Source organism: Neofelis nebulosa, chromosome 12 (genome assembly GCF_028018385.1).
Source record: "Neofelis nebulosa isolate mNeoNeb1 chromosome 12, mNeoNeb1.pri, whole genome shotgun sequence".
NCBI lineage: Eukaryota > Metazoa > Chordata > Mammalia > Carnivora > Felidae > Neofelis > Neofelis nebulosa.
Genome location: NC_080793.1, coordinates 65,102,829 through 65,130,598, shown reverse-complemented (window position 1 = coordinate 65,130,598; position 27,770 = coordinate 65,102,829). Strand labels below are relative to the sequence as shown.

At 41.3% G+C, this 27,770-nt stretch overlaps 1 protein-coding gene and 1 non-coding gene across 3 annotated transcripts in view; both read right to left on the bottom strand.

Annotated features, from left to right (window-relative positions):
- Window positions 1-4,962: 4,962 nt before the first annotated feature.
- The window catches only part of HSD17B3 (hydroxysteroid 17-beta dehydrogenase 3), a 52,669-nt gene continuing 29,861 nt past the window's right edge, over window positions 4,963-27,770 (bottom strand). The window contains exons 3-11 of one of the 2 annotated variants that reach the window (XM_058695480.1): window positions 25,038-25,113; window positions 23,261-23,368; window positions 21,885-21,952; window positions 20,551-20,586; window positions 17,341-17,375; window positions 15,962-16,043; window positions 15,245-15,310; window positions 11,825-11,974; window positions 4,963-7,914 (exon numbers count right to left, since the gene is read on the bottom strand). In XM_058695480.1, coding sequence (XP_058551463.1) covers window positions 7,816-7,914; window positions 11,825-11,974; window positions 15,245-15,310; window positions 15,962-16,043; window positions 17,341-17,375; window positions 20,551-20,586; window positions 21,885-21,952; window positions 23,261-23,368; window positions 25,038-25,113 — 720 coding nt within the window. In that variant the 3' untranslated portion in view covers window positions 4,963-7,815. The remainder of the gene's footprint in view (window positions 7,915-11,824; window positions 11,975-15,244; window positions 15,311-15,961; window positions 16,044-17,340; window positions 17,376-20,550; window positions 20,587-21,884; window positions 21,953-23,260; window positions 23,369-25,037; window positions 25,114-27,770) is intronic. The other variant, XM_058695481.1, reaches the window with a different exon arrangement.
- LOC131492236 (U6 spliceosomal RNA) lies at window positions 26,084-26,187 on the bottom strand. The gene has a single exon (XR_009251946.1). It is a non-coding gene; the product is annotated as a U6 spliceosomal RNA (small nuclear RNA).

Here is a 27,770-nt window from a genome sequence, read left to right as displayed (position 1 = left end):
TCTCTACCATGGTATATATGGTGTGTGTGTGTGTGTGTGTGTGTGTGTGTGTGTGTGTATATATATATATATATATATATATATATATATAATTGGGGTATTATTCAGCAATAAAAAAGAATGAAATCTTTCCATTTGCAACAACGTGGATGGAACCAGAGGGTATTATGCTAAGGGAAATTAGTCAGAGAAAGACAAATATAGTATGACTTCACTCATATGAGGACTTTAAGAGACAAAACAGATGAACATAAGGGAAGGGAAACAAAAATAATATAAAAACAGGGAGGAGGACAAAACATAAGAGACTCTTAAATATAGAGAACAAACTGAGGGTGGCTGGAGGGGTTGTGTGTGGGGGATGGGCTAAACGGGTAAGGGGCATTAAGAAAGACACTTGTTGGGAGGAGCACTGAATGTTATACATACGGATGAATCACTAGAATCTACTCCTGCTAACTAACTTGGGTATAAATAAATAAATAAATAGTTACCATGTAACCCACAATTCCACTAGGTATATACCCAAGAAAATTGAAAACATATGCGCATATGTAAACTTGTACACAAATGTTCATAGCACCATTATTCATAGTAGCCAAAAAGTTGAAACAACCCAAGTGTTCATCAACTGATGAACTGATAATTAAAATGTGATCTATCCACACACTAGAATACTATTTAACAATAAAAAGGAAACAAGTGCTACAACATGGATGAACCTTGAAAACATTATGCTAGGTGAGAAATAACAAAAAGTCATGTATTATATGATTCCAGTTATATTAAAAGTCCAGAACAGGCAAATCCATGGAGACAGAAAGTAAATTAGTGGCTGCCTGGGGGATGTGAAATGAGGAGTGACTGCTGATGGGTACAGGACTCCCCCTAGGGGGTGATGAAATGTTCTAAAATTATTCTTAAAATTTATGATGGCAATGGTTGCACAACTCTGTGAGTACACTGAAAACAATCTGAATGTAAACTTCAAACAGGAGAATTGTACAGTATGTGAATTAACAAGCCATTATAAAAACATATCAATATCAGCAAAACAAAAAGATGCACATACAAGGATATACATTTTTATAAGTTATTTATAAGATTTTAAAAGTCAAAAATACCTAAATGCAAAGCAAAAGGGGTCATAAAATAAATTATGTTTGGTCATAATGAATAAGTATTAAGTAACAACTGTAAATCACCTTTTGAATACTTATTAACACAAGGAAATCTCATGCTCTAATCTTGAGAAAGAGGAATAGAAAATCTGCATTTAGACATATACATGTGCACGTGCACACACATACACACACACATACACATACAGAAAATTTATTTTAAAAATCCACAATCAGTGAACAATGGTTAATATTGGGTGGTGGGGTAAATGGTGATTTTTGTTTTCTTCTCTTTCTTCTATAGTTTCTGTATTTCCTACACTACAAAAATGTTTATAATCAGGAATTTGTTTTTTAAAGATTGAGAAAGAAAAATTATTTCCAAAACTGACTTAAAATGTATAAACTATAAGAGCTGAATTATGGAACATGTAGCCAAGCCTTCTAATTTTACTGATGATGTAACCAGAGCCCCAAGAGGCTCATTGTCAGCCATTTGTCTGTGTATGAACCTGAAATAGTCCTTTTCTCTTCTCTGGTCCTTTTCTTTCTCTCTTCATGAACCCCCTACTCACCTACACACACACACACACACACACACACACACACACACACACAGCACACAAAAAAATTGAGAGATAAACCTTAAGGGCATTATGTTAAGACAAATAAGTCAAACAGAGAAAGACAAATACCATATGATCTCACTCATACATAAGATCTAAAAAAAAAAAAAAGAAAGAAAGAAAAAAAAAAAAACACCTGTGCTCATAGATACAGAGAACAGGGAGTGGGCAATATGTGTGAAGGTGGTCAAAAGTACAAACTTCCAGTTAGAAAATAAATAAGTCCTGAGGATGTAATATACAGCATGGTAACTGTAGTTAATGATACCATATCGCACATTTGAAAGTTGCTAAGAGAGTAGATCTTACTACAAGAAAAAAAAATTGTAAATATGTGTGATGATGGACGTTAACTAGATTTATTGTGATCATTTTGTAATATATACATATATCCAACCGTTATGCTGTACACCTGAAACTAATACAATGTTACATGTTAATTATATTTCAATTTTTTAAAAAACTAACAACAACAACAAAAAGATTTGAGGGATTTCTTTTCTCAAACTGGATCCTGTTCTAAAATTCCTACAGGATTAGATAGAAAGACCCACCAGTCTCCCTCCCAGCCCATTAGAGGGCAGTAGCAAGTCAGGCCAGGCTAAGACCTCAGCACAGTGGATAAATGACAGAGAGAATAAACATCATTTCTTGGCATCAGAAGCAGACAAACTTGATTAAAATCATGCTGACCCTGGGATGACCGTCTTCAACTTTCTTTGGCAAGCGTTAGCTTAAGGAGTCTTTTTGAAGTGGGGCATTCTGGTTCCTATCCCACACGAGCAAGAAATGGATGATGCCCCAGGGAACTGCCCCAGTCACAGCTCCCAAGTTTTTTCAGAGCAACAGCCCATAATCACCTCATTTTCCTGCTCCAAGTGTTGTCAGAGGGATTCTCCAGGCTTTGGCATCCTGGGAGGTAGCACAGATGGAAGGCTGGAAGAACACAGAGTGAATCCTTCCATCTAAATGACCAGCTGCCGATGCTGTTCTTTGGAGTTCCAAGCCCTCCAAACAAAAAGAAGAGAATCGGGCAAGAGACAAGAGCCTGGTACTGCTCAGCAGAAACAAAAGTTCAGAAAATTTGGCAAGCCTCCCTCTTCCCAAATGATTCCCAGGCAATGGTAAATTTGGAAAGTGGTCAGTGTTGAAATTGAGGCACATGGGCTTGGCTGCAAAGGCTGATGGCTCCTCTCTCTCCACAACGTGTGAAAGTGAAAAACACATTGTTGGAGGGAATAGTGTCCACCCCTTGCTCTTAAGCTCAGTTAAAGAACCTTATCCCAGGCAGGTAGGACTCTACTATAGTCTGGAAGATGACCCACATTCAAATCCCAGCCCTGCCACTCACTGGTCAGGTAAACCTGTGGGCATTTCTCAACTTTTTTTTTTCTTCATTTCCCCACATGTAAAAGGAAAGTAATATTGATAGAAGATTATATTAATAGTTCCTACTTCCTAAGAATAAAGAGGATTTACATAGTCCTTGACTCATTATTATTAGTACTCAACAAATGACAGCTAGTTTCTAGTGTTAGTGGTTACAGGGATAAAATATAGAGCTTTTTCACTCCCATTTCAATCCAACATACTGAGGCCTTTGCTATGAAGAAATCTTCTCTTAAAGGCCCACAAAAAGCTTGTGAGACAATCAGTCATTCAAACCAACTCAGCACTAATACATTGGATAAACCCACATATTATAAAGCTAAAAACTATATCTAAAATCTGCCTCAGGTTGTATATACTGAAGTGCGTTTCTTTTCTCTTCTAAGCTGCCAGTTGTGGAAGTTCCTCCCCAAAGGCAAATTTGCTAGGATTTGATGTGAAGGCTTAGAAACAATGTCTACACTTTTAGAAGTTGCTGCATCAGTAGTTGAAATGCCAAGTAACTCCCCATCATTGATACATGCTAGGACAAACACTTACTGTAAGATTAATTAGTAAAGGCTCATTGTATTTTCTAAAATGGTGACAACAATAGTTCCTGTTACACATGGTACTTCTCCCATCAGGAGGTAGGTTTGTGTTCCCTCCCACTGAATCTGGAAAGGGTTGGAATAATGTCATGTGACTTCAAGGCTAAGTCATATAAGACAGTATGGCTTTCTCTTAGTTTTCTTTTGAATGCTCATTCTTGGAACCCAGTCACCGTGCTGTGAGTAAAACCAAGCAGAACATAGAGGAGACATGTGTAGGTTTCCATCTAGCAGCCCAGCTGTGGTCCCAGATAATAACTCCCATCAATTGCCAGACAAATAACTAAGCAATCATTCAGATGTTTCCAGCTTCAGAGGCTGACTCATTTCCAGCCTTTGAGTCTTCCCAGCTGAGCTCCTAGATATCATGGAGCAAACCAAACTATCCCATTGTGCCCTTTCTGACCCACGAAATCTGTGGCACAAGAAAATGGTGGTCATCTTATGCCACTAGGTTGGGGGATCACTTGTTATATGGCAATAATACCTAGAATAGCTAACAAGCATGGTTGTCTCACATTTAAGCAAGTGAGACTTTAATGTCTGTAAGATATCACCTACTTTGCTGAAATCTTGAATTCCATAATGAGATATTTATTCTTTGAGCTTAAAGTATTACCCCTTTTGAAACATAGAGAATAGGCAGTAGCCCCAATTCAGGAGCCACCAACTATTAATGGTATGACTTTGAGAAAATCACTTAATATGTGGGTCTTATGTTGCATCTCTTTCCTCCAAATCTAATCTCTGTTCTTCCTCCAACCCCTGATCTGGTATCCCAGGAGATTAACCTCACAAAATACATCAGTGAACTAGCTTCCAGTTAGATGTGACCAATAGCAGGCACCAGCAGGAGACCCAGAGAACAGCAGGGAGGTGAAGTTGAGGTACTTATTCTTGCAAAGGAAAAACACTCCTGTTTCTCCTCTCAACACTCTACTCCCAGTAATTCTGGTCACCAAATATGTGGAGAGGTTCCCACCCCAAGCAATTCTCAGACACCCACTCGGTGTCCTGTAATTTAACTCAATTCTGACACTCTTTACCTGAAGGGAGCATCAGATCCCATGGGTTAAAGGCTGTCCTATAACATTGCCCCCATTTTAGATGCCAATTGCAAATCCAGGTTATCACCTAAGCTTCTGACCAATTTAGTGGCTATAAAATGAAAGTGCCCATGACCCCTCCTCAGGTTCACTCATTTGCTGGAATGGCTCACAGAACTGAGGAAAGTAGTTTACTTACTAGATTGCCAGTTTATTATAAAAGAATACAACTCAGGAACAGCTAGATATAAGAGATACAGAGGGCAAGGTATATGGGAAAAGGCATGGAGCTTCCCTGCCCTCTCCAGGCATGCCACCTTCTTAGCACCTCCACATGTTCACCAACCTTAGAAGCTCTCCAAAACCCATAGTTTATAAAGCCTTCATTATGTAGGCACGATTGATTAAATCATTGGTCATTAGTGATTGAACTCAACCTCCACCCTCTCTCCCCTCCCCAAAGATTGTGGAGTAGGAATGAAAGTTCCAACCTTCTAATCACATGGTCAGTTCCTCTGGCAACCAGCTCCATCCTTAGGGGCTTTCCAAAAGTCACCTCATTAATATAAACTCAAGCATGTTTGAAAAGCGGCTTGTTATGAATAAAAATGGCACACTTATTGCTCTTATCACCTGGGAAATTCCAAGGAATGGAGATGAAGATAACATATATTTATTATTAGAAATCACAATATCACAATCCTCTCTCCCTCTCTATGGGGTGGCCACAACTTGGCAGCTTCTCTCAGCCGAGGGTCACAGCTCCTCTGAGACAGAGATCCTTACACTGTTCTTTCTCCAGCCCTCTCCTTCTTCCTCTCCCTTCCTCTGACCACCAGCCTCCTCTCTCTGTCTATCTCATTGGGTCTGTAATTGCTCCCTTCCCAGCCCCTTCAGGCTTTGGGGTAATAAAAGCACCACTCTACTAACTCCGATGACTTCTCTATGCCCTCCCCACACATTTGCAAATAATTCCTCAAATTGATCAATCATGCCTTCAGTTTCAGAACTCTGAGTTTCTGATTCTTCATTGTCAAAAAAAGATTCAACCCACTCAGCTTCCTAGATCAGTCAAGATAATCAACTGAAAGTCTCAGCCAGGGCCAATAACAAAAAGAGAAAGCACACTGAGCATTTCAAACAGAAGGGATTGAGTAGAAGAAATTGGTAACACTGAATTCAGAAGGCTGAAAGGCAAAAAGAGGATACTAGGTAACTCAGCTATTAGTGGCTGCAGGACTGGTAGAACCAGTGGAGGAGGTGGTGTTTCTAGGAACTGAGTGCTCCAAGGGGGAACCGCTGCCTGGTCAATGCCCAAACGGGGCATTGTGAAGGGTGGTAGTACATCCTTGCAGGCTGCTTCCTGGTTGGTGCTGAGTGTGGCTAACACTGTCCCCTCTGCAGAAGGATGGTAATAAGAGTGTGAATAGGAAGGAGTTTCCCTGGCCCTCCTACCTCCTTTTCTCTCCCAAATTGGCCTCTCATGGGCAGAATCTAATGCAAAACCAGCTGGCATAAGTGTCTTAAGACCAGAGTCTGAAACTTCCTAGCCCAGCATCATAGATCAGAGTATGAAAGGTGGGGCTTAGGACGGAAGACAACAAGTAAATAACCAATACATATGGGCACTGTAAAAACATTCTGTACTGTAGTTATTGTTACCCATAATTGAGAAAATTTAAGTAGATATCTACACCTCAGAATGAATAACTTTTCCCAGTCTTTTCCCCAGAGCAGGCTTAATAAAAGCTATGATATTACAGCCTATGATTTCCAACCTTACCAAGGTTTTAAATGTTCTATCTACCCTGTGCTTCCCCCAGAATATCAAAATGTCCCATAAATTCCAACCAAATCTCCCAGACTCCTTTTATAAATAGAGCAGCAGTACATAAATTCTTTTTTCACACTACTAATGCCAATGATGGTCTCAGAAAAGATGAGTGCCACCAAGCATCAGCAGCACCTAGAGCACGGTGATGTCATGGGGGTAACACTCTTGACCAAGGCCAGCCAAAACAGGGTTGCCTGCTGCTGTGCTCCTCCTCCAACTCCCTCAAGAGCTGATGGATAATAGTTCCCCAAAACACCATCTCCATGTGTTGACAAGTAAAGCCCTCAGCCCAGCACCCTTAAAGCTGGAGACTTACAAAAATTTCATTTCTGCAGGTATCAACTCCTGCATTAGAGTCATGGTTTTTAAACTATTTTTATCAATATATGCTTTTCTGTTTTATTTTTGTGAGCACAGCCTGACATAGAACCCCAAATATAAATAAAATAGATAAAGCTGGTTATGCATTAGTTGAAATGGGAGGGTCCCAGAAACTGGCCTGATGCAACTGTTGCCTGCCCAACCTTCCCCTAGAGTTTTCTGGGTCTCTAAAGAGCTCAGGTTGAGTGCTCTAGGACTAGAACAGTCTTGGTAAAGTTTAGTAACTTCAGACATTCTTTTTTTTCCCTAAGTTTATTTAATTTGAGAGAGACAGAGAGAGTATGAGCAGAGGAGGGACAGAGAGAGAGGGAGAGAATCCAAGCAGACTCCACATGGTCAGTGCACAGAAGCTGACTTGGGGCTCAAACTCATAAAACTAAGAGATCATGACCTGAGCAGAAATCAAGAGTGGGACGTTTAACTGCCTGAGCCACCAAGGTGTCCCCTTCAGACTTTCTTTAACATAGCTATAAAGTAGCTTATAGGTATAATTGTTCTGAATATGCCAAGTATCAAAGGCTTTCTTCTCACCACATTTATGTTATAATCCCATGTAGAAATTCCTCTAGTTTCTCCTATAGACACTCCCATCTTCTCACACAGAAAGCCACAAAACCCCACTGCACAACACATTTTTACACTACAGCTTTCCCAAAGATCTCCAGACTCAAGTAAAATGGAAAAAAAAAAGTTGTATTTTCAGTACTGTATTCATGACACAGCATCTCCAGCTTCAGAGGAGTGGCAGGTGCTAGTCTGCTCATAAGTTTTCTGCAGCCAACACGGAACTTGGAGAACAATGCTGGATGGAGCATCAGCCCACTTGGACTATATGGTGTTGGTATTGTGCTTGAGGTAGTCCATGTATTTCTTCTGGAATGTGCTGCTGTACAAAACCCAGGATGGGATCAGGTTCAGGAAGCTCCGCTTAAATAGACAAAAACATGAGTGTTTTGGGGGAAAAAAGAAGAGCAAACAAGTTACAACTAAACATCTCAGTTTATAGTCATTATCTTTAAAAATATTTTTCTTTTTTTTAAGTTTATTTATTTTGAGAGACAGACAGAAAGCATGAGCAGGGAAGGGGTAGAGAGAGGGAGAGAGAAGATCTCAAGCAGGATCCAAGCAATCAGCATGGAGCCCAACACAGCACTCAAACTCACAAATCATGAGATCATGATCTGAGCCAAAATCAAGAGTCAGACACTTAACCGATTGGGCCACCCAGGCGCCCCTAAAAATATCTTTCTGACTACTGAACTTAAGTCTCAAAATCTTTTAAGCATTTGCTAAAATTTAAAAATTTTGTAGCACTTTCTCAGCAAGCAAGATTTTCTCAGAAACCAAAACAGTCACTTGTACAATCGGCACAGAAGAAATTCTAAATTAAGAGAACTCTGTTCAGAACTCACCCCACACCCCTTTCTCCTTCTCTTAGTAAGCACTTCCTCTTCCTGGTGCCCAATCTCCCCAGTGTCTTCAGGTTCTTTTTACCAAGGTTCTACTAAAATGAGATTCCAGAAAACAGTCAGAAATGCTCTTATTACCTTACACAATGCCTGAGGCATAATAGGTGCTAAGCAAATACACAAATGCATAGATGAATTCACGAACAAAAGTCTGACACAGCAAGGTATAAATTACTAACACAGAGCATTTTCTTGGAAAAGGAGGAGGGTGCTTCAAGCCAAGGCATGAATGCTTAGTTGGCTGCATGTCAGGCATAGGCACAAGCATTGGAAGGCTTCTTGCCCTCAAATCATACCCATGTCCTATAAAACTGGTCCAGACCCCCAGAAGAAATCATTTTGTCTACATTGTAATCTTGGGCATCCAACATTCCTGCTCCCCACTAAACAACAGGCTTTCAACCAGAGGAAGATGTGAGCTTTTCAGGGAGTGTTCATATTCTTCAGACAGCTCAGATTCTCAGACCATTGCATTAATTGAGATATTTCTGAGCAGGGGACCAAAGACAGCTTCTGGGAACCAAAGTAGAACTCTTCTTCCACCAACCAAGTCAATGAGTGAATGCAACTTCTTCCTCAAGGACTTCATTTTTCTCCCCTTCAGAGCTTTTTAATCTTACAGCAAAATCAAACCCTTTCATTAGCTCTGCCTTAAACTAAATATTTTGGCTTAGTGAAGTCATCCATAAAGAAAATAAATGATTCCAGGTCCCTAGAAAATGTTCTAAAATGTCCCTTCTTCCATCTCCATTGCTGTCTACCCCATACCAACCTAGAAGGATGGTATAGATGAAACCAGGAAAAGCATGACATTGAGCTAAAGTGGACTTAAACCCTAGCTTCACCATTACCAGTCAAGTGGCCTTAGGCATCTGATCTAGCTCTGAACTTAAGTTTCTTCAACTGTAAAACAAGATCCAAATGACCTACCTTACTAAATGATTAGGAGGATTAAGTGAGGTAACCTCAAGTACCACACAGACTCTACCTTAGAGATTCCATTCTAATGTCAGTTCCTGCCCTAAAACTCCTTGGGAGTAAAGAGCATGTTGTCTTTGCCTTGCCTTTTTGTAATGGAATGGTATTTTGTTTACCAGTCGATTCTACTTGATTACGCATAACTTTAGATTCAACAATCTTTCTAAGTCCCGGCAAACACTAAATTGGCTTTAATGATTTGTGTGTTCTTTGCTTTATCTTTTACTTTGACAGGCACAAGGACTCTTTTGCCTAGTCTGTACTTGGCATCTGTTTGCCAGAAGAGATCTGATCTGTTACATAAGAAATCAAAAGAGAGGAGCTCCTGTGTGGCTTAGTCAGGTAAACATCCAACTCTTGATGTCAGCTCAGGTCATGATCTCAGTTTGTGAGATCAAGCCCTTCATTGAGCACTATGCTGACAGTGCAGAGCCTGCTTGAGATTCTCTTTCTACCTCTCTCTCTCTCTCTCTCTCTCTCTCTATCTATCTCTATCTCTATCTCAAAACAAACAAACAAGCAAGCAAATATTACCAAAAAAAGAAATCAAAAAAGAAAAGCCAAACATTTTTTTCAACTTTTGACATCTAGAATTGCATTATATAGCAAAACAACATCCCTGCAAGCCAGGCTATTGGCTCAAGAAAACATTTTCTAAATGCTGATGGATTCCATTAAAGACATCAACATCCCAGAGGATGTGTGTCCTTTGATATGTGTGTCCTCTGGGCTTAGGCTGGGTAGAGGGCTGGGGAACCAGGGGATTCAGATAAAGAATACGAAACTGTGTTAAATAAGTAAGGGTGGCACTGAAGGCAAAGGGGGAGATATGGAACATTATCTCAGCATGGTGAGGGAGGTGCTGACATTCGTTTATCCAGCATGAGTCAAGTCCATGTTGATGGTGATGTGGAAGTGAGAGCCAGAGCATGTTTATGAACCAAAGCTGCAGAAGGACTGCAGGGCTATGGCTGGATGAGGGAAGTAGCAGAGATTCAGAGGTCTGCAGTTATCAGCTGGCAGTTCACTGGCCAAGCCAAATGGACAGAAAGGGTCACCAAGCACCAGGTAGATGTGGGACATCAGCCACACACACTTAAGGACCAGCAGGAAATAGTGGAGATTTTTCTTCCCAATATCATCTCAGTGAGAGAGTCAGGAGAAAGGGATGCTCCCAGAAAGACTGAAAACTTTAAATAATAGACAAAAGCACATTTTCTAAATATGTAGTTTAGATTACCAGATCAAACTAAATTTAAACTCATTGTACATTTGTTTATCCACCACGCAGCAAGTGGTAATCTGGAGAAAGACCAGATCAGCAATAGGCAAAATAAATATCTAACGGTCTTTCTGCATGTCCACTTTGTAAAAGTGTGTGTTAAATTGGTGATTCTGCACACTGTAGGGGTTCTACAGTAAAAGTAGCAAGTAGTTCTCTAAGTCAATTCAGTATCTCTTGTAGAGTCTCTGTAAGTCCCAAGAGGTAATTGAATGCTTTGGGAAGATTTAGTGTATTCACCCATGAATCCTTCTAGCACCTGAGAGAGAAAGAGACAGTGGGGAGAAACCGAATTCCCATGGTAGAAAAGCACATGAGGCAGAGGAGAAAGTTGAAATATGAAGGGAAAGTATAGATCTGTCTAAAATGTGTTGGTGATACCGGCAACAGAACTGCCCTGACACTGTGTGTGTTTGTTTTCAGTATCAGCATGCAACAGTCAAATCTACCTATGTTTCATGTTTGTGGTTGCTTCTAAAAGCAGCCTAGGGACAGTAGGAACTCCTCATACCGTATGCCACTGAATTTTATTCCCACATTTGGTGGAGTCCATGCTGTGCAAGAGCCAGCTTGTTCTTGCCCAAAAGAGCCAATCATGCACACTCTTAAATTCAAGTGCCATGACAAGACATTGGTAGCTATAAACTCAGCCATGGGGGAGCTCTTAAACCATGGAAATCAGCAAGCACTATAAATAAAGGTTTTGGGTTTTTTTTTTTTTCCTGGAAAGCCAGTTAGCTAAACATTTCCTAACACAGGGGGCCAGAGAAGACATTAGCAACCCCTTTCACCCCCACCCAGGGAAGCTCCCTGTGTCTTGGTCTGCCCTTTCCAAGCACTCAGGAAGCCACCTTACTTTTTGAGGAAAGAAGTGAAGCAGCCAAGGGTGATATTTGCCAATTTTGGGATTATCTATGGTCTGAGCACCCAGGCCTCCAGCTTCTCCTCTTTGCCACATATGCTCTTTAACTGGCTATATTACTACTTAGTAGCATACCCTCTGGCAGCACTAAAGGAACCGGTTGACTGTTCCAATAGCAAGGAAGAGCTCTGCTGGGGTTGCCTGCACACCTGCCTCTCTTGCTTTGAGAAAGAATTTATCAGTTACCAAGATTTCATGGATGAGGCAGCCACAGGTTTCGTCTCCAATCATGACATAATTCAGTGATTCCTTAACAAACTCATCAGCAGTCTTGGTTACCATGTTGGTGTTTAGATACTTTGTCATTGGGGTTGAAACAGCATAGGGGGTCAGCACCTACAATGGAAAATAAAGGCCATAACACAGGAGCAATCTGTCCACACCTGAGCAATTAACACTTATTTTAACCACCTCTTCATTTTCCAATTCTGTTCTTCCTGTAAAAAGTCTCGGGATCTTAACTGATAATGGAGCACTGAAAAGGCATAAACTGGCACAGAGCTGTGAATCAGAAAGGCTGGTTTCTGGTTTAACTTTATCACTAACTCAAGCTGAGACCTTAGCCACAACCATGTCAGGTGGTTCAAATGTACATGGGGTGACTGAGGACATGAGTTATCTCTTAGACATGGTGGCCAGATTTCAACAATAAAAATGTAGGACACTCAGTAAAATTTGAAATCCAGACAAACAAGGAAAAAGATTAAAGTATAATATGTTCCAAGTATTACATGACCTACACCTATACCAAAAAAGAAATTACTATTATCTGAAATTCACACTAAACTGGATGTCCTATATTTTATCTGGCAACATTGCCTGAGAAGTTTATTTCTAACACATACAGCCAAAGCTGGAGCAATGCAAAGCTCTCTGGATTCACACTTCCACGCTTCAGTTAGGAGCCAGGAGTGGCACATACCTGATGATCTTTCCTATTGTGGTAAGAAAAATAAACAATCACACAATGTGCCTTGCAAACTCAACACCATGTTTCCACCTGGGATCTCACCACACTGTGTCCTAGCATGAGATTTCATAATGGGGTTTCTTACTTTATTCCCAGACAGAGACCTCGGCATCTTTAGAAAGAAAAAAAAGATCCATGCTTGTTTTCTTGGTTTTATTTTTCCTCACATCACATTTTCTTCACATTGATGAGGGAGCATAAGGCATGTTGAGGGCAAAATACAAGCTAGCGCATGCACGCACACACACACACACACACACACACACACCCTGTGGGATATGTGTGATATTCCTCAGGGATGCCAGGCTGCCCAAGAACAAAGGAAAGGAAAGAAAACAAATGGTTAACTGTAGAGATCACAGTTGTACAGGGCATGGGTCTCCATCAGTTTATAAATATCTTAGTAAAGTACAAGAAAAAGGCAATCTTATCAATAGCCTAATCTCCAGAAACCTATAGACTCAGTTTCCTGGAGCCCCAACATCATGCCTCCGTAGTGATGTGGGGAACAAAGGCAAGAAGGAAATGGCAAGTAAAATTAAATTTCCTTATAACCTGCAGCCAATTGACAAATACTTGAGACAAATACAGAGTATAACATTTCTCCAGAAACTCCCAACTGTCCTATGCTAATGCCTTACTACAGGAAAACAACCTTAATTTGACAATAGCCAGGCCTCCAGTATCTTTGAGTCCTCTTTAGCATATCAAAGTCCCTCTGGAGGCCTCCTTTTTGACTTTACCTCCCTCAACTCCATAGTATATAACCAGCTACTCTTCACAACCCCAGTGCAGCTCTTCCTGCCCATGGGTCCTGTCCCATGCTTTAATAAAATCACCTTTATGCACCAAAGACGTCTTCAAGAATTTTTTCTTGGCCATCGGCTCCAAAACCCCCCCCCACCCCAAAACTTCATCAATAGCACACTTGAAATTGTGTTGTTTCATAATTGAATCTAATTATAAGTCGATCAATCCAACTGAATTGGTTCTCATGGAAATTAACAGTCATTAATTTGTATAACAGTTTTCTTCTAAAGATCTCAAAGTGTTACTCTTAGAGAAATATAAGAAGTGTGCATTCTTAAACCCAGTTTCCAGATAGAGAAATAACTGGGTTTGAGAACACATGCTTCTTATATTTTTTGACCCAGAGCCCTTAATTATCAAAGCAAGATCTTCAGGAACTCCTCCCACTTTTTCTCTGGCATTTCAACTGACAATATCCAAGATGGCAGCTGCTCCATCTGCCTGGGTCCCTGCATGGCTACAATGAGTTAATCCTCTCTGCCAGCTTATAGTGAATGAGAAATAAATCTTTGCAGTTTGAGGCCAATGAGATTTTATGAGTTATTTTTTACTGCAGGAAACTTAGCCTATATGGGGTAGCACTGTTGCAAAAAGAATCTATCTTCAGCTGGGAGTTGGAGAATGGATAGGAGGGAGAAGTATCTGATAGGTGACAATTAAGTCCATCAGTGCAGAGAACAGAACTGTGGTCTAGTGACAGGGTTGTTATAATCATTCACCATGAAAGACAGTGCTATTTGCAAAGTTTGTACCATTAACTCATACCTGCCTATTGAATATGGCATATTGATATGCCTTTATCCTATAAGTGATTAATTTAGGAACAGCCATCTGAGATGTTCTCACCTGAGTATTTTAATTGAAAATCAGTAGGTACAGCAATGATTTTACAGATTTAACTGTGAGTGTACCTTTTCATTTCTAATAGTATGTCTCAAAGGTTCTTCCCAAACAATAACAAAAAAACTCTGTAAACTGTTTATTCCAAGTTCCAGAAAGCAGTTAACTCTATTTTGCTGAGCCAAGCAAGTATATGTCACTGACACCTCAAGAATCATACTGCACAGTCTGCTGATGGCTGTGACAACCCTCCTCTGTTTAAGGTTGGGACAAGGTCATCTCCACGATGGTTCTGCTGTTGTAGGTGAAAGAGGAAGCCAAGCACTTCTACTCTAACCGCTCAAGAACCAGGGTGGGGATCTTTGTGGCCCATCACAGATAAACAGCTCCCAGAGTACCCGCCACCGCTGCTACTCCCTTACCGCCACTGCTCACCCCAACCGTTGCTACCCCCCCCCCCCACTGCCACTAGCCACCCTCCGACCATGGCTACCTCCCACCACTACCCCCCCCCACTGCCACTACCCACTCTCTGACTGCCACTACACCCCTCGATGGCCACTACCCCCCAACAAATACTACCCCCTTCACAAATTCTACTCACCGCCCAACCGCCGCTACCCCCCAACCACCGCCTCTTTTCAATACAGATCTCTTGCCCGGTTTTCTTTTGCTTCTTCTCCACAATTCCTCCTGCCTAAACCTATCTCCTGCACCTGAGTCAGAGAGTAAAGGCTGGTCAGACAAGACCAAGACACTGTCATGATGCAGTGCTCACTCACCCTGCCCCATTTCCTCCTCCAGCACCTAGGGCAACTACGGTGGCAGCTGCCACTGCGAGGGTCACAGGAACTCACGTGGTGTCATCCAGACCCTCCCACCTGGCCATGCATGTGCCACCTGCCCTGCAGGAAGCAGTACCCCAGCTCCATGGGAATCCACACGTCCTAGCCCCAGTCCCACAGACTCAGAGCTGTTGACCTCACCTGGATAATGATTCCTTTCCTTTTATATTCTGCTTGCAGGGCTTTGGAAAACGTACACACAAAAGCCTGGAGCAAAAAGGAGAAAACACTTAAGGGGACAGCTTGCTTTGTCCTCAGAGCCAACTTATTCAGATCTTAAAGGGACTGCAGGGAGCTGACCTGCTTTACCTTAAAATGCAGCAGTTTGTCTGATGGGAGTTAGGACTTCTTGGCCTGGAAAGAACTCCCTCAGTGAGCAGGAACATACATTTTGGGATTAATACATGCCTAGGGCCACTGCATATAGATGACCTTACCCAAAGAAGGCTCTCCCTTGTCTCAGTGCCAGGGAACACCCCCTCCTCTGAGGGTTTGGTTTTATGACTAGGGCATGGGCCACCTGGCTAGGCCTCCAGGACGGAAGAAAGACACAGTGCTACTTGCTGGCAGCAAAGGAGCAGGGCTATCAAGCAAGAGGCTGAGTGGGGCCTGGAGTCCCATGGGGACTGCGCTTGTCCAGCTGTGCTGCCTCAGGGCTTCATCAACCCATGGGCATCTGCTGACATGGTTCCCAGATGTCTGCTGATGAGCCCTGTACACAGAAGCCCCCTGTACATTTGCTCTCCAGGCAAATCTGTCCATCAGCTTGCCAGATGATCCAAAGTCCAAAGGAAAATGCCAGCTTGGAGAAACAAGAGCAGAAGGAGAAGGAAACTTGGACTGCATGCTGCTGCTCACCTTGGAAGCTGAATACGTGGAGTAGAGTGGCCAGGGAAAGAGGGCCACCCCGGAAGAAATGTTCAAGATGAGCCCTTTCCGCCTAAAAATCAAAGAAGTAAAGTTCTGAATGTTTTGCTGCCTGATCACACACAGCTTGAGAAGAAAGAAAACAAAGGGGCTCCTGTGACCACTGGAAAAGTCCACCCTCTCTAGGCTGCTGTGTGCACTAAGTGTTCTCCCCAGAACCGTGAGTGGCCCTTTCCTATGGTGTAGACCCCAACACCATACAGTGATGTTACCCAACAGTCGTGACATCAAGGGCTTGTGACTCAAAACAGCGGCTCTGCTATGACAAACATCCCCCATCAAAATGCAGAGAACCAACTCCACTCAGACAAAACTCAGGAGAAAGGGGTCTTCTTTCTCAAATGTGACCACATAAGTTCAAGGCCCCTTCTGATTCATAGAGATGACCCAGGATAGGACAGATGTCAAATGCAGAATCCTTTCTTGGGTGGAATTTGACAGTCCATCATCTGTCACACAGGAACCCATGCACAAGTCTCCAGGGTCCTTACTTAATCCTTTTGAAATTCAGTAACTTTAATCCTTCCCAGTTAAATGGATTCAATTCAGAAAAAAAAAGAAACTGCAAATTAGAATACAAGGCTAAGCCCCTTCTTCTAGGGAAGATAAAACTATCAACCATTTGTGTCTAATGAATACCACCTGAGAAAAGCCAGTTCCCAAAGGGGTGTTGTAATAGGGTAATAAAACCATGGACTAAGTAGAGACACCGATAGGTGGTGATTTTTACTACAAAATTTGAGAAATAACAAAAGATGGCTTTGATCTCAGGCCAACCTCTGAAGTTTCTTTTATGTTCAACATGAGTTAATCTTTTTAAAAATTTTTTTCAACATTTATTTATTTTTGAGAGACAGAGTGTGAGCAGGGGAGGGGCAGAGAGAAAGGGAGAACACAGAATCCAAAGTAGGCTGTCAGCACAGAGCCCATCCTGGGGCTTGAACTCACAAACCATGAGATCATGACCTGAGCCGAAGTTGGAAGCTCAACCAACTGAGCCACCCAGGCACTCCAAGTTAATCTTTTTAATACAATGTGTGGTGAAACCACTGTTCTCTTCCTCCCTCCAGTAGATGCCACATTTGACCTTCAAATAGGCTTATCTGTTTGCAAAGCTGGCCTGGTACAGAATGCTACATTTCCTGCTGCAATCACCATGTCTTTTCATCACAGTTTTTCCGTTGGTTAAAGCTGCAGCCAGATGAACCCTATCCCCCCACCCTCCCTACCCTGTCCCTAGTCCCCAGGTCAGTTAACTGTCAGGCCAGGGAGGCCATGTTGTTCTGCACTTTTTCAAAAAAAGACTTTACCTTGATTCCATGTGTTTCAGAATTAGCTGTGTCATCTGTAAGAGGAAGGGTAGAATTAAGCCCTCTAACAAAGGAAGTTAGTAGCCAGTGGGTGGGGGCTTAGGGAAGCAGGTGCCAGAGGAAGTAGGAAAAAAGAGCTTTATCTCTCAGGTGGCCTTGAAAATCTGCTGACACTCGTTGGAGATGATTCTGGCAACACTAGAGTCTGAATAAAACCCACAAGAGGCAACCTAGACTAACGGCAAACTGTTAGAGGCTTCTGGTTTCTTCCCCATAAAGCTAGTCTTCCTGAAAAATGAGGGCAGTGAAAAATTACGGAAATTGGCTTCCAGCCATGGGATCAACACTGAAGTTCCCCAGATACTTTTCATTCTGGGAGACAGGCATAAGTAGGTGGGCCATCACAAACTTCACCCATGAGTTAGAAGTAGGAAGGACGTCAGGAAATCTAACAAGTATCTGTGAACGTCTCACATAAAAGGAATGAGATAGAGAAGTACATCTCTTCAATCCCACAGCAGCCAAGTAAGCAGCTCACAGGCGGACTGTGAAATAGCTCCATATACAGATCATGTCTATCTGTCCATTGGAATTACAGCAGTGTGAAGGAATCTGTTCCCTGTCCCAACTTGCCTGGCCCTGGAAGGGGTTTTTCCTACCAGTTCTGCAGCTTAAATGCCCCATTAAAAGAGCTTTTCATGTCATAATTATAAGGCACTCATTTTAAGAGTTAAGGAAGAGGCAGAGGCACCTGGGTGGCTCAGTTGAGTAGGTATCTAACTCTTTATTTCAGTTCTGGTCATAATCTCATCATTGTGAGAGCAAGCCAGCTTTCCACTGGTCATGGAGCCTACTTAAGATTCTCTCCCTCTCCCTCTGCTTCTCTCTCTCTCTCTCAGGAAAGAAAGAAAGAAAGAAAGAAAGAAAGAAAGAAAGAAAGAAAGAAAGAAAGAAAGAAAGAAAGAAAGAAAGAAAGAAAGAAAGAAAGAAAGAAAGAAAGAAAGAGGAAGGGAGAAAGGAAGGAAGGAAGGAAAGGGAGGGAGGGAGGGGCAAACCCACAGACTGAAATGTTCTCAAAAGTACAACTGAGTGGAATCAAGCATGTCTCTAGAAGAGGCTTGAGAAGAGAGGATCCAAACAGAAGGGGAGGGGCAGAGACATAAAGGAGACTGAAGACCAGAAGACAAATTTTGCCTATTTTTCTGTGTTGTCTGGGGCCCTACAGGAGCTTCTCAGTAGGCTCTATGCCTGCCACCATCCCTATATCATAGGTCAGGACTTTAATCCCAACCCTGAGGGCCTCCAGATAATGTTTTCACTGCTCTGGGGCAGCAGTGGGGGTGGCGTGGCAGTAGACTACTTCCTGAAAGTCTGGGTTTTGAGGGAGACAGGAGAAGCATGAGGACTAGATGATGCCCTCATCTTCCCCTTGGCTCTCTCTCCCCTCCCCCTAAAGGGCACTATGGGAGCGTGTTGGACAGCACCAGCATTTCTTCAAAGCCTCCCTACTGAAATCACTAGCCTTATTGGATGAATGATCCCAACAGAGAGATAACATTAGACTTTCTGCGTCTCTCTGTCTCAAAGCTCCTGATATTTACTCTCTTACCCCACCTTCCCTTCAGACTCATTCCCACATCCCTGCCCTTGACAGAGAACGCTACTATTTCCAGGTGGCTCCTCTGGGATGACTAAGTGATGTTAGTCATGCTTCCAACCAGTGTGACCAACTGAGGCATGGTGTTCTCAGAAAGCTAATCTGCAATTTGTTTTCTTTGCTATTTAAGGAAGTTAGTGTCTACCAATATATAAAAAATGTTTTAGCAAATCAAAGCATTTGTCTGCTAAAGGAGCCAGAAGGTTGTCAGATATATTTGGGAAACCCTGTGACCAAATGGACCAAGACTGCAAGATCAACGTATAAAATAACATGAAAGATTTTAGTGGTAAAGCTGCAAACAACAGTTGGACATTATAAAACTTACAGTTACATCAGCTGGGGTTTTAAAACAACTATTGATTGCTCGGCTTACAAAGGATGTATGTACCAATAAAAACTGAGCACAACTACAAAACTTTTTACAGAAGAACCACCAATGGTGAACATAACTTTTTGTCCATTTTACATTGGTTTGCTCAGCCTCCATCTCCCTCCTTATACTGATAGCAACTTATTTTTCTTTGGGAAAGCAACCCTTCTCTGCCAGGCCATGCTATAAAAATGAGACTGGGACCTCCTGTCCCTAATGGCGCTCCCCATGCCATGAAACCATGGATCGTACTGATTCACTGCTACAGTTCTACTGGACCTTCCAGAGCAGTCAGAAGGACTGTAATGTGCAGTTGTGAATGTTGTGTACTGGGCAAGGTGCCCAGCTGTGGGGGTGACTGTCAGCTGAAAGCCCAGGGTTCACTCACAAGCCATTAGGAGGGCTCTCCCCATTCAGAGTAAAGGGAAACATTGTGTTCACACAAAAGCATCATCTATCCATGCTTAAGCAGCACCTTTTCCCGAATCATCTGCTCTGAGGGGGTGCCTTTTTCTTATTCACACAAAGGCACAATATAGGACAGCTTTGTGATAGTCATGCCTGCAAATGCTTATGCAGTTGACTCTAATCAAAGAAAATGAGTGCTGAATGGCACCTGACACACCCCTTAGTCCAACATTCTTTCAAGAACAGATGAAGAATCTGAAGTTCAAGGGAGTTAAACCACATGGCCAACACTGTCCAACTAACTAGTAGCTGAGATAGGATCAGAATAAAGAAATCTTGAATTTCAATTCAACAAATATTTGTTGAATGTCAAAAGTCCAGAAAAATCCAAGCCAGGCCTGCTGTCATTTTTCAAACCAAGTGAGCTTTCCTCCATTAACAAAGATGAAAATTAAAGGAAGGCACCATTTTTTTTCAAGTTACTCTGGAATCCTGAGAAACTTTCAATGTCTAATATGTTGAAGCCTAATATATCCTGACATGTGACAAAACTTGATGAAAAATGAGATTCAGACACTCTGGAGAATAAATTCATTACTGTATTTTCCTGATGAAAAGAGAGACAATTAAAAAAAACACAGCCTGGTCTCTCAATCAAGTGCAGTTCAGCTTCACAGAATTCTGCTTCTGCAGAAGAAAGCAATTCTCCTGAGTTGCCAGATTCCAACAGCTACTACATTTTAAGCATTTAGCACAGATATTGACTACATACCTTCACTACTGAGGTGATGTTACAGTGGATGAGACTCTGTAATAAATAATCACAACCATGAATTAGCTGGATGATTTGAGAAAATCTCTTGAGAGGCAGTCAGTGCTAAAGAACCATAAAATGGGCAAAAGGGTGGGTCTGAGCACTGCCCCTCACTCACTCGGCCTGGAAATGAGGTTCTTGATTGATGGTCACCAAGTATGCTCTAGAACTGGGGAGCACCTGACGTCCACTACGATTCTATAAGAATTGACCTTGAGTAAAAGTTAATTAAGAATTTCCTTCAAAATTTAGAGATTTTCCTTCAAAATACAGTTTTTCAAAGGAAGGTGGTTATTTTCCAGCTAAAGGAAGAGAGTTAGCATATGTGGGTTTAGAAGACAACAGCATAGCAAATAGAAAGGTAAATGATAATATAAGGTAGAGGTTCTGGGCTACAGATGCCGGGTAAAGAAACTACTAGAATCACACAAGACAGACAGAAAGGAAAGGAGGGACATACAGAGGCAAGCACAAATGCAGACATAAGTAGAGAAACAAAAACAATAATGGATCATGGTTAATAGAGAGACACAGACTTGTGCCAAAAATAGGGATTTAGATGGGGTTAGATATGTGGCTAAGAGGGGAATTTTGCAAGGACATGCAGCAAAGTCCAAGCAATCTGGCATTATTTTTCCATGCAGTAGACTTGGGGATTAAATAGGACCACAGGCACACAATGACAGCCTGTTCAGAACGGGTATAACTACATGATTTTGAAAGTCAGGACCTGGAGAAGAGTCAGCAAATCATGTCTTCAAGGACTATTAAATGCGTAACAAATTCACTGATGACGTGCAATGGCAGCCATGGGTCTGGGTCAAGGTTGCCAGATGTACAACACCCCCAACCACAGAGTTTTGTGTCACAGACTTTCCTCACGCTGAAAGTTGAAAAAAATCTTATTGCCTGGAAAGACAATGAAAGCCAAAGAGCTGGCCTTCTCCCACCTATAACCACAGCTGTAAATGTGTTAGCCAACACAAAGTCCTCAAAGATTATAAAGCAGAACACAGAGCCCCAAGAGAATGGGACAGTGGGCAGGTAAGTTTTGGTGTGCAGAGAAGGAGGAAGATGTCTATATCCTAGAGATGGTCATGGAAAGTGGTGCCCTTGCCTGTGTGGCAAGTACTTAGGTAAAGAGAAAGGGAGAGCTACAGACATCCACCTGGAATACAGAATTTTGGCCAGACAGTCTCCCTTGTACCCTTTCCCAGGCCCTAGTGACTACCCAGCCAGGAGGCCCGGTCCCCAGTGAGAGGAAACCATCCACAGAAAGAGACCAGACCTACCTGGATTTCATCTGGTGTATCAAGGAAGTGGCTCGGGAGAAAGTTTGGAAGCATTCCGACATTGTTGACTGAAAAGGCAAAACAAAATGATGTCAGAGGAGCTGGTAGCAAGTGTTTATTAAAAGCCTTAAAAATGCTTATATTCAACCCCAGAAGTTTCTTCTCTTGGGAAGTTTCCCTGAGGAAACACATACAGAAAAAAAAATTATGTTCAAGGCTGTTCTTTGCAACATAATTTGATAACAGTGAGGAAATTGAAGGGGAAAACAATTGTCCAATAGTAGGAAGCACATCATATGGATCATGAGGCAGCCGTATGGCAGAATGCAATGCAGCCATTCAAAACTATGACTGCCTAGAAGTTTAAAGACATGGGGAAGCATTTGTGGTATATGGTTTTTAAAATTGTTACAAAAGAGTATGTAAATTTAATCCCAGCTTTGGAAATATGTGTGTATATGTCTGGAAGGACATGTACCAGAACATTATCTCAGGCTGTGGAGATATTAACCAATTTGTGTGCTCATAGATTCTTTCTGGTTTTTCTGTAATAATGTGGTTTACATTTTTTATTAGTAAAAAATGTCATTATTTTTAAAATTCAGCAGGAAGTTTAGAAATCAAATCTTCCTTCTGTGTACAATATAGAGACTGTACTCTGTATCAGGTCATAAAACATCTTGTCTATAAGCCACCACAGAAAAAAAATAGTATCTTGTTTTCTGAATAAGAAAGTCAACTCTCAAATAAACATGCTCACTTGCTATTTCATGAATCAATCACAGCAATGTTTGTTTGCTAAACTAATTCTTTAGGCCAACGTTTGTTTGTTTGTTTGTTTGTTTGTTTGTTTGTTTGTTTGTTTGTTTTTGAGAGACAGAGAGAGTGAGAGAGAGACAGCATGAAGGGTGGGGGGAGGAGGGGCAGGGAGAAGGAAGAGAGAGAATACCAAGCAGGCTCCGAGCTGTCAGTGCAGAACCTGACACAGGGCTCAATCCCATGAACAGTGAGATCATGACCTGAAGAAATCAAGAGCTAACACTTAACCAACTGAGCCACCCAGGTGCCCCAAGGCCAATGTTTCTGAGATTCTGTCTTTCTGTCTAATATCAGTTATCAGTGGGGGAAAAAAATCATTTTCATATTATAAAATATGGTTGGAAAGGTGAAGTATCTTAGTTTCATACATTCCAAAGCCATACATAAATGTGTTAATCCAATATGCCTCTTGAAAAATTGTAATATTTTGTTTAATGCTACAACTTAAAAGACAGTCATGGGTTAAGTTCAAGTTTACCACAGAATAATCAAGCATCACTAAGATAATTGTTTTACTAATGTATTATAATATGCTTTGCATTTTGCAATTTACTTACCTAAAATTCCAATTTCTAAGCCTTCAAGTTTTTCTCTAATATGCTCGTAGATGTTGTCTCTGGTAAAATCTGCTTGTATAATCTTCACGCTACTCCCTGTGGTACACTCTGCATTAGAGACAACAGATATTCTTTAATGAACAGGAGTTCGAATCCCTCCCTTGCTCATGGACTTCTCCAATGCTCCTGGCACTACCTGAGCAGACCTTTAAGAGGATAAAACCATTATCCCAATTAGAAACACGAAAAAGTCCCCAATAAATGCTGGGACATGCTAAAAGATTTGTGAGTGATGGTTTCTGGTGTTTCTGAGAGTTACTCTGATGACAAGTATATGCTCTAAAATAAATTTAATGCAATGGTTCTCAAAGTGGAGTTAGAAATTCTCAGGCTCCACCCTGCATGCCCTCCCAGTGACCCTGTTCATGCTCAAGGATGAGACCCCTGGTCTATAGGCCATAAGAGGATAGTGATATGTTGCCTCTCCTCAGTGTCAGGTCCCCGTGGCATAGACAGAGCAATCCTCTGCATTTGTCCAACATGGTAGTATTCATAAAGCATTTACACATATAATATCTTATTTTAAACCTCTCTACAACCTTGTAAAGTAGATATTACACCCATTGCTAAGAGGAGAAAACTAGGGCTCAGAGAAGCTAACTCGCCCCAAGACACCCACACTCTGCTCCCTCCAAGTCCATGCTCGCTCTGCTATTCCATGTGGACTTGGCTTTGTGCAGAAGCCTTCAGTGGATATAAAAGCAACAGGTAGAGTTCAGCAACTGCTTCCTGCTCAACTTTGGAGTTAAACCCAATATTTCTGGGACAAGTGATCTTGAGGCATAGTTTGGCAGGTGGGGGATGTTTTCAGGCCAAAGACACTTCTTGCTTTTCAAGGACAATAAAAAGCACATCTTAGCATTATGAGAGAAACACTGAAGGATATCCTAGTTTTGGTCAAAGTTACTTTTGATATCCAGACATGGAACAAAAGCAGAATTCATTGGTTGAAGGGCACTGAGCCTCCATAGTGTGATTGCCCAGCCCCACACTTCCCACCATCCCACACTATTCCAAATCTCCCCCAGAGACACAAGGCCATCCCCTGACAGCCTGTCACAGTCTTCACAAGTCTTCATAATTGAAGACTCATTCTTTTGAGGTAAGGATTTTACAAATTACTAAATTAATAATTATTAAAATAAAATACCTAAAAAGGGATATGATTACTATTAACTAACAACACCTTGCAGTGGATCATAATGATCAAATATTATAGTATAAATGCTGCCTCATAGAGTTGTACAGTGTACAACTTTTACAACCATACATGGCAGCCCTGGATCAAATATTTTTTAAAAATCTGATAACCACCAGCAAGGACTATCCCTCAGCTCCCTGCAAGGAGCAGGGCACAGATACAGGGAAATGCCCAAACATAGATTCTGCTTTTGAAGGAAGTAGCAGAAGCAATAAAACAGCTGGGACCTCTGGATGAGCAGAACTAATTCGAGAGATGAAGACACTCCACCAAGGAGAGAGTAGACCTATGTGTGCATGTGTCTGTTCCTACTTCACCCAGCCCACAGAATCCCTGCTGAACTAATGCCACTTATGTCCTGCCCTTAACTTTGTAAAGTCGGCTCCCTGCAGAAGGACCAGTGCATCAGGCTCCAGGAGCAGCCTTAGGAATGCTGACAGGGCCTCTACAGGCAGGACCTACAGACTTGGTTTGTGGGCTCCACAAACATCTCCCTTATTTCTTTGGGTCACTCACCAATCTCCGCAGCAATGGCCTGTAGTTTTTTCAGTGTCCGGCTGATAAGCACAACATTGAGTCCTTGTCTTGCTAGCTGGGAATGGGGGTGGGAAAACCGAAAATGAGCAAGATGATAAGCAGATAGGGAAGTCGTGTTTTAAAGGTGAATTGGAACATCACCCACTTGGTCACAAGGTGATGTGCTTGCTTCTCCTGGGTTTAAATGTGCAGAATGTGACAAAGATTTCTGGATTATGAGCAAAACAGCCACATGGGGCCAAGCTATATGTGACATAATAATAGTTTATTTTTAGGTGTTTATTATGTGCCAAAAACTATTCTAAGAGCTTTTTTATTTAAAAAAATAAAAGACCCACAGACCCTTTTTTATTAAAAAAAAAAAAACCCTCTGAATGCGCTCTCATCAGAAATGCCTGGGGCCAAATGTGTTTTGGAATTCAGAATTTAGAAGATTTTATAGTATAATTTATATAACAAGTCTAGGGCAGTACCCCCTGTTTAAAAACTGTATTTCTGCAGCAACTCTTGAGCTGATTCCTATTCATAAGGACATTTTTCTCGTGGTTCACTTCACTCGGGCAATCACTGCACTTGGGCATGGGCATGGCCTGAGCCCTCTCTCTTGGCTCCCAGCAGGACAAAAAATAGAATAAGGAACCAGAGGGTAAATAGACGCTTCTCTGAGATCAGGGAGGAACTCTTCTTCAGAGTGGATAGTGCCTCAACTCCAAGGCTGAGTGGCAGTGCACAGAAGAGGTCCGCATTAACGTGGCACAGGGGACAGGCAAACTCAGTATGCTGGGTGGTCCCAGACAGGTCGAGACTCCTCACACCTAAAACTGCTACTGTGAGAAAAGCTAGAGCTTTCCCTGAAGACAAAGGGAAAAACTAACATTTGTTTAAACCGAGACTGATAACATTTGAGTTAGTGACAAAAGGGCCTGTTAGTTGAAATCTTTCTCTATGGTTTTAATTAAGTTATTTATACCTTTATCTTTTTAATTGTGGTAAAATGCATATAACATAAAATTTATCATCTTAACAAATATATGGAATGTTTCATGAATTTATGTGTCACCCTTGTGCGGGGCCGTGCTAATCTTCTCTGTGTCGTTCTAGATTTAGTATATGTCTTGCAGAAGTAAGCACTGTGCCTTTATTTTCATAAGGAATTACAGATTATAGAAAATACATAAGCAGCTGAATTAAAGACTATAATATGTGATCTCCAATAGCCAACAACTCAATCTTCAAGCCAATGATCTCAAAATCACCCAGAGAGATGTCAAACACACACACACACACACACACACACACACACACACACACACACACACCCAATTCCCACCAAAACCATCCAAATAAAAATTTCAGTGTTTACATCTTTTTCTATTTTAATTTATTAAATTATCTATGCAATACACAAATACAATCTTATTGTAAAAGATGTCTCCAAAACCCCTATACACCCCTAGGCTCCTGCTGCTTACCTTTTTCTCTGCATCTACATACATATATAAGCACATACAGAAATAAACATTCATTTTATGGTTTTCTTTCCTTTCACACTTTATAAATGGCATTATAAAGATTGTGTTTTTAAGCTGATGATGTGTCTTATTTCTAAGTATCCTATCTATCTCCACATCACTCCAGTTTCATAGTGTCTTGTAGTTCACTTTAGGGTGAGCACTGGAGTTATTTTTAAGTTTTCCCATTACCTATATTACCACAATGAATACCCTTCTATATAACTCTTCATATATACAAGTGAATCAATTCCTAGAGTAGATAGTCAAGAAGTGGAATTGTATCAAAGTGTGCATGCTTCTAAAATTTTAACAGTGTTGCCAAAATACGGTGCCTTAAAACCATACCACCAAAAATACAACTATAGCTATTTCTTCACACTCTGTCCAGTATTTTATATTAGCAACCTTTTCAACTTTTCCCAATCTAATGGTCAAGAAATTATATCCTTATATTGTTTTAATTTGCATTTTTATAGTTATCAGTGGAGCTGAGCATTTTTTTTTTTTGACATTTGTATGAATTACTGGTATGTACTCTTTTGCCCATTCTTCTACTGGGTTGTCAGTTTTAAATAAATTTTTAGGTGTTTTGTGGTTTTTTTTCACATATTCTGAGTATTAATTATTTGCTTACTATATATTTAGTATTTTCTCCTTTATTTATGGCACCTTTACCATACATTATATATTAATTTTCATGTTATCGTTCGTAAATATTTTCTATGGCTTTTTAAAAACTTCCTTTATGAACTTCCATAACTCCAAGGATATATTTTCCTATAACCTTTTACACTATTTTTGTATTTCCTGTTCGTTTATTTTTGAGAATAATCTGAACGTGAAATCACCTAACATTATTTTTTGCAAGATGGGTAGCAATTTTCTTTACAAAAGTTTTGTATTTCTCCATTCTTTATACTTTTTTAGAGAGAGAGAAAATGGGGGAGAGTGCAAAGGGAGAGAGAGATAGGTAGAGAGAGAGAATCTTAACCAGGCTCCACAGTCAACACGGAGCCCGACACAGGGCTCAATCCCATGACCCTAGTATTGTGACTTGAGCCAAAATCAACCGACTGAGCCAGCCCAGGCATCCCTCCATTCTTTCTTGATTTAAAATGCCAACTTAGGGGCGCCTGGATGGCTCAGTCGGTTGAGCCTCCGACTTCAGCTCATGATCATGGTCATGGTCTCAGGTCAT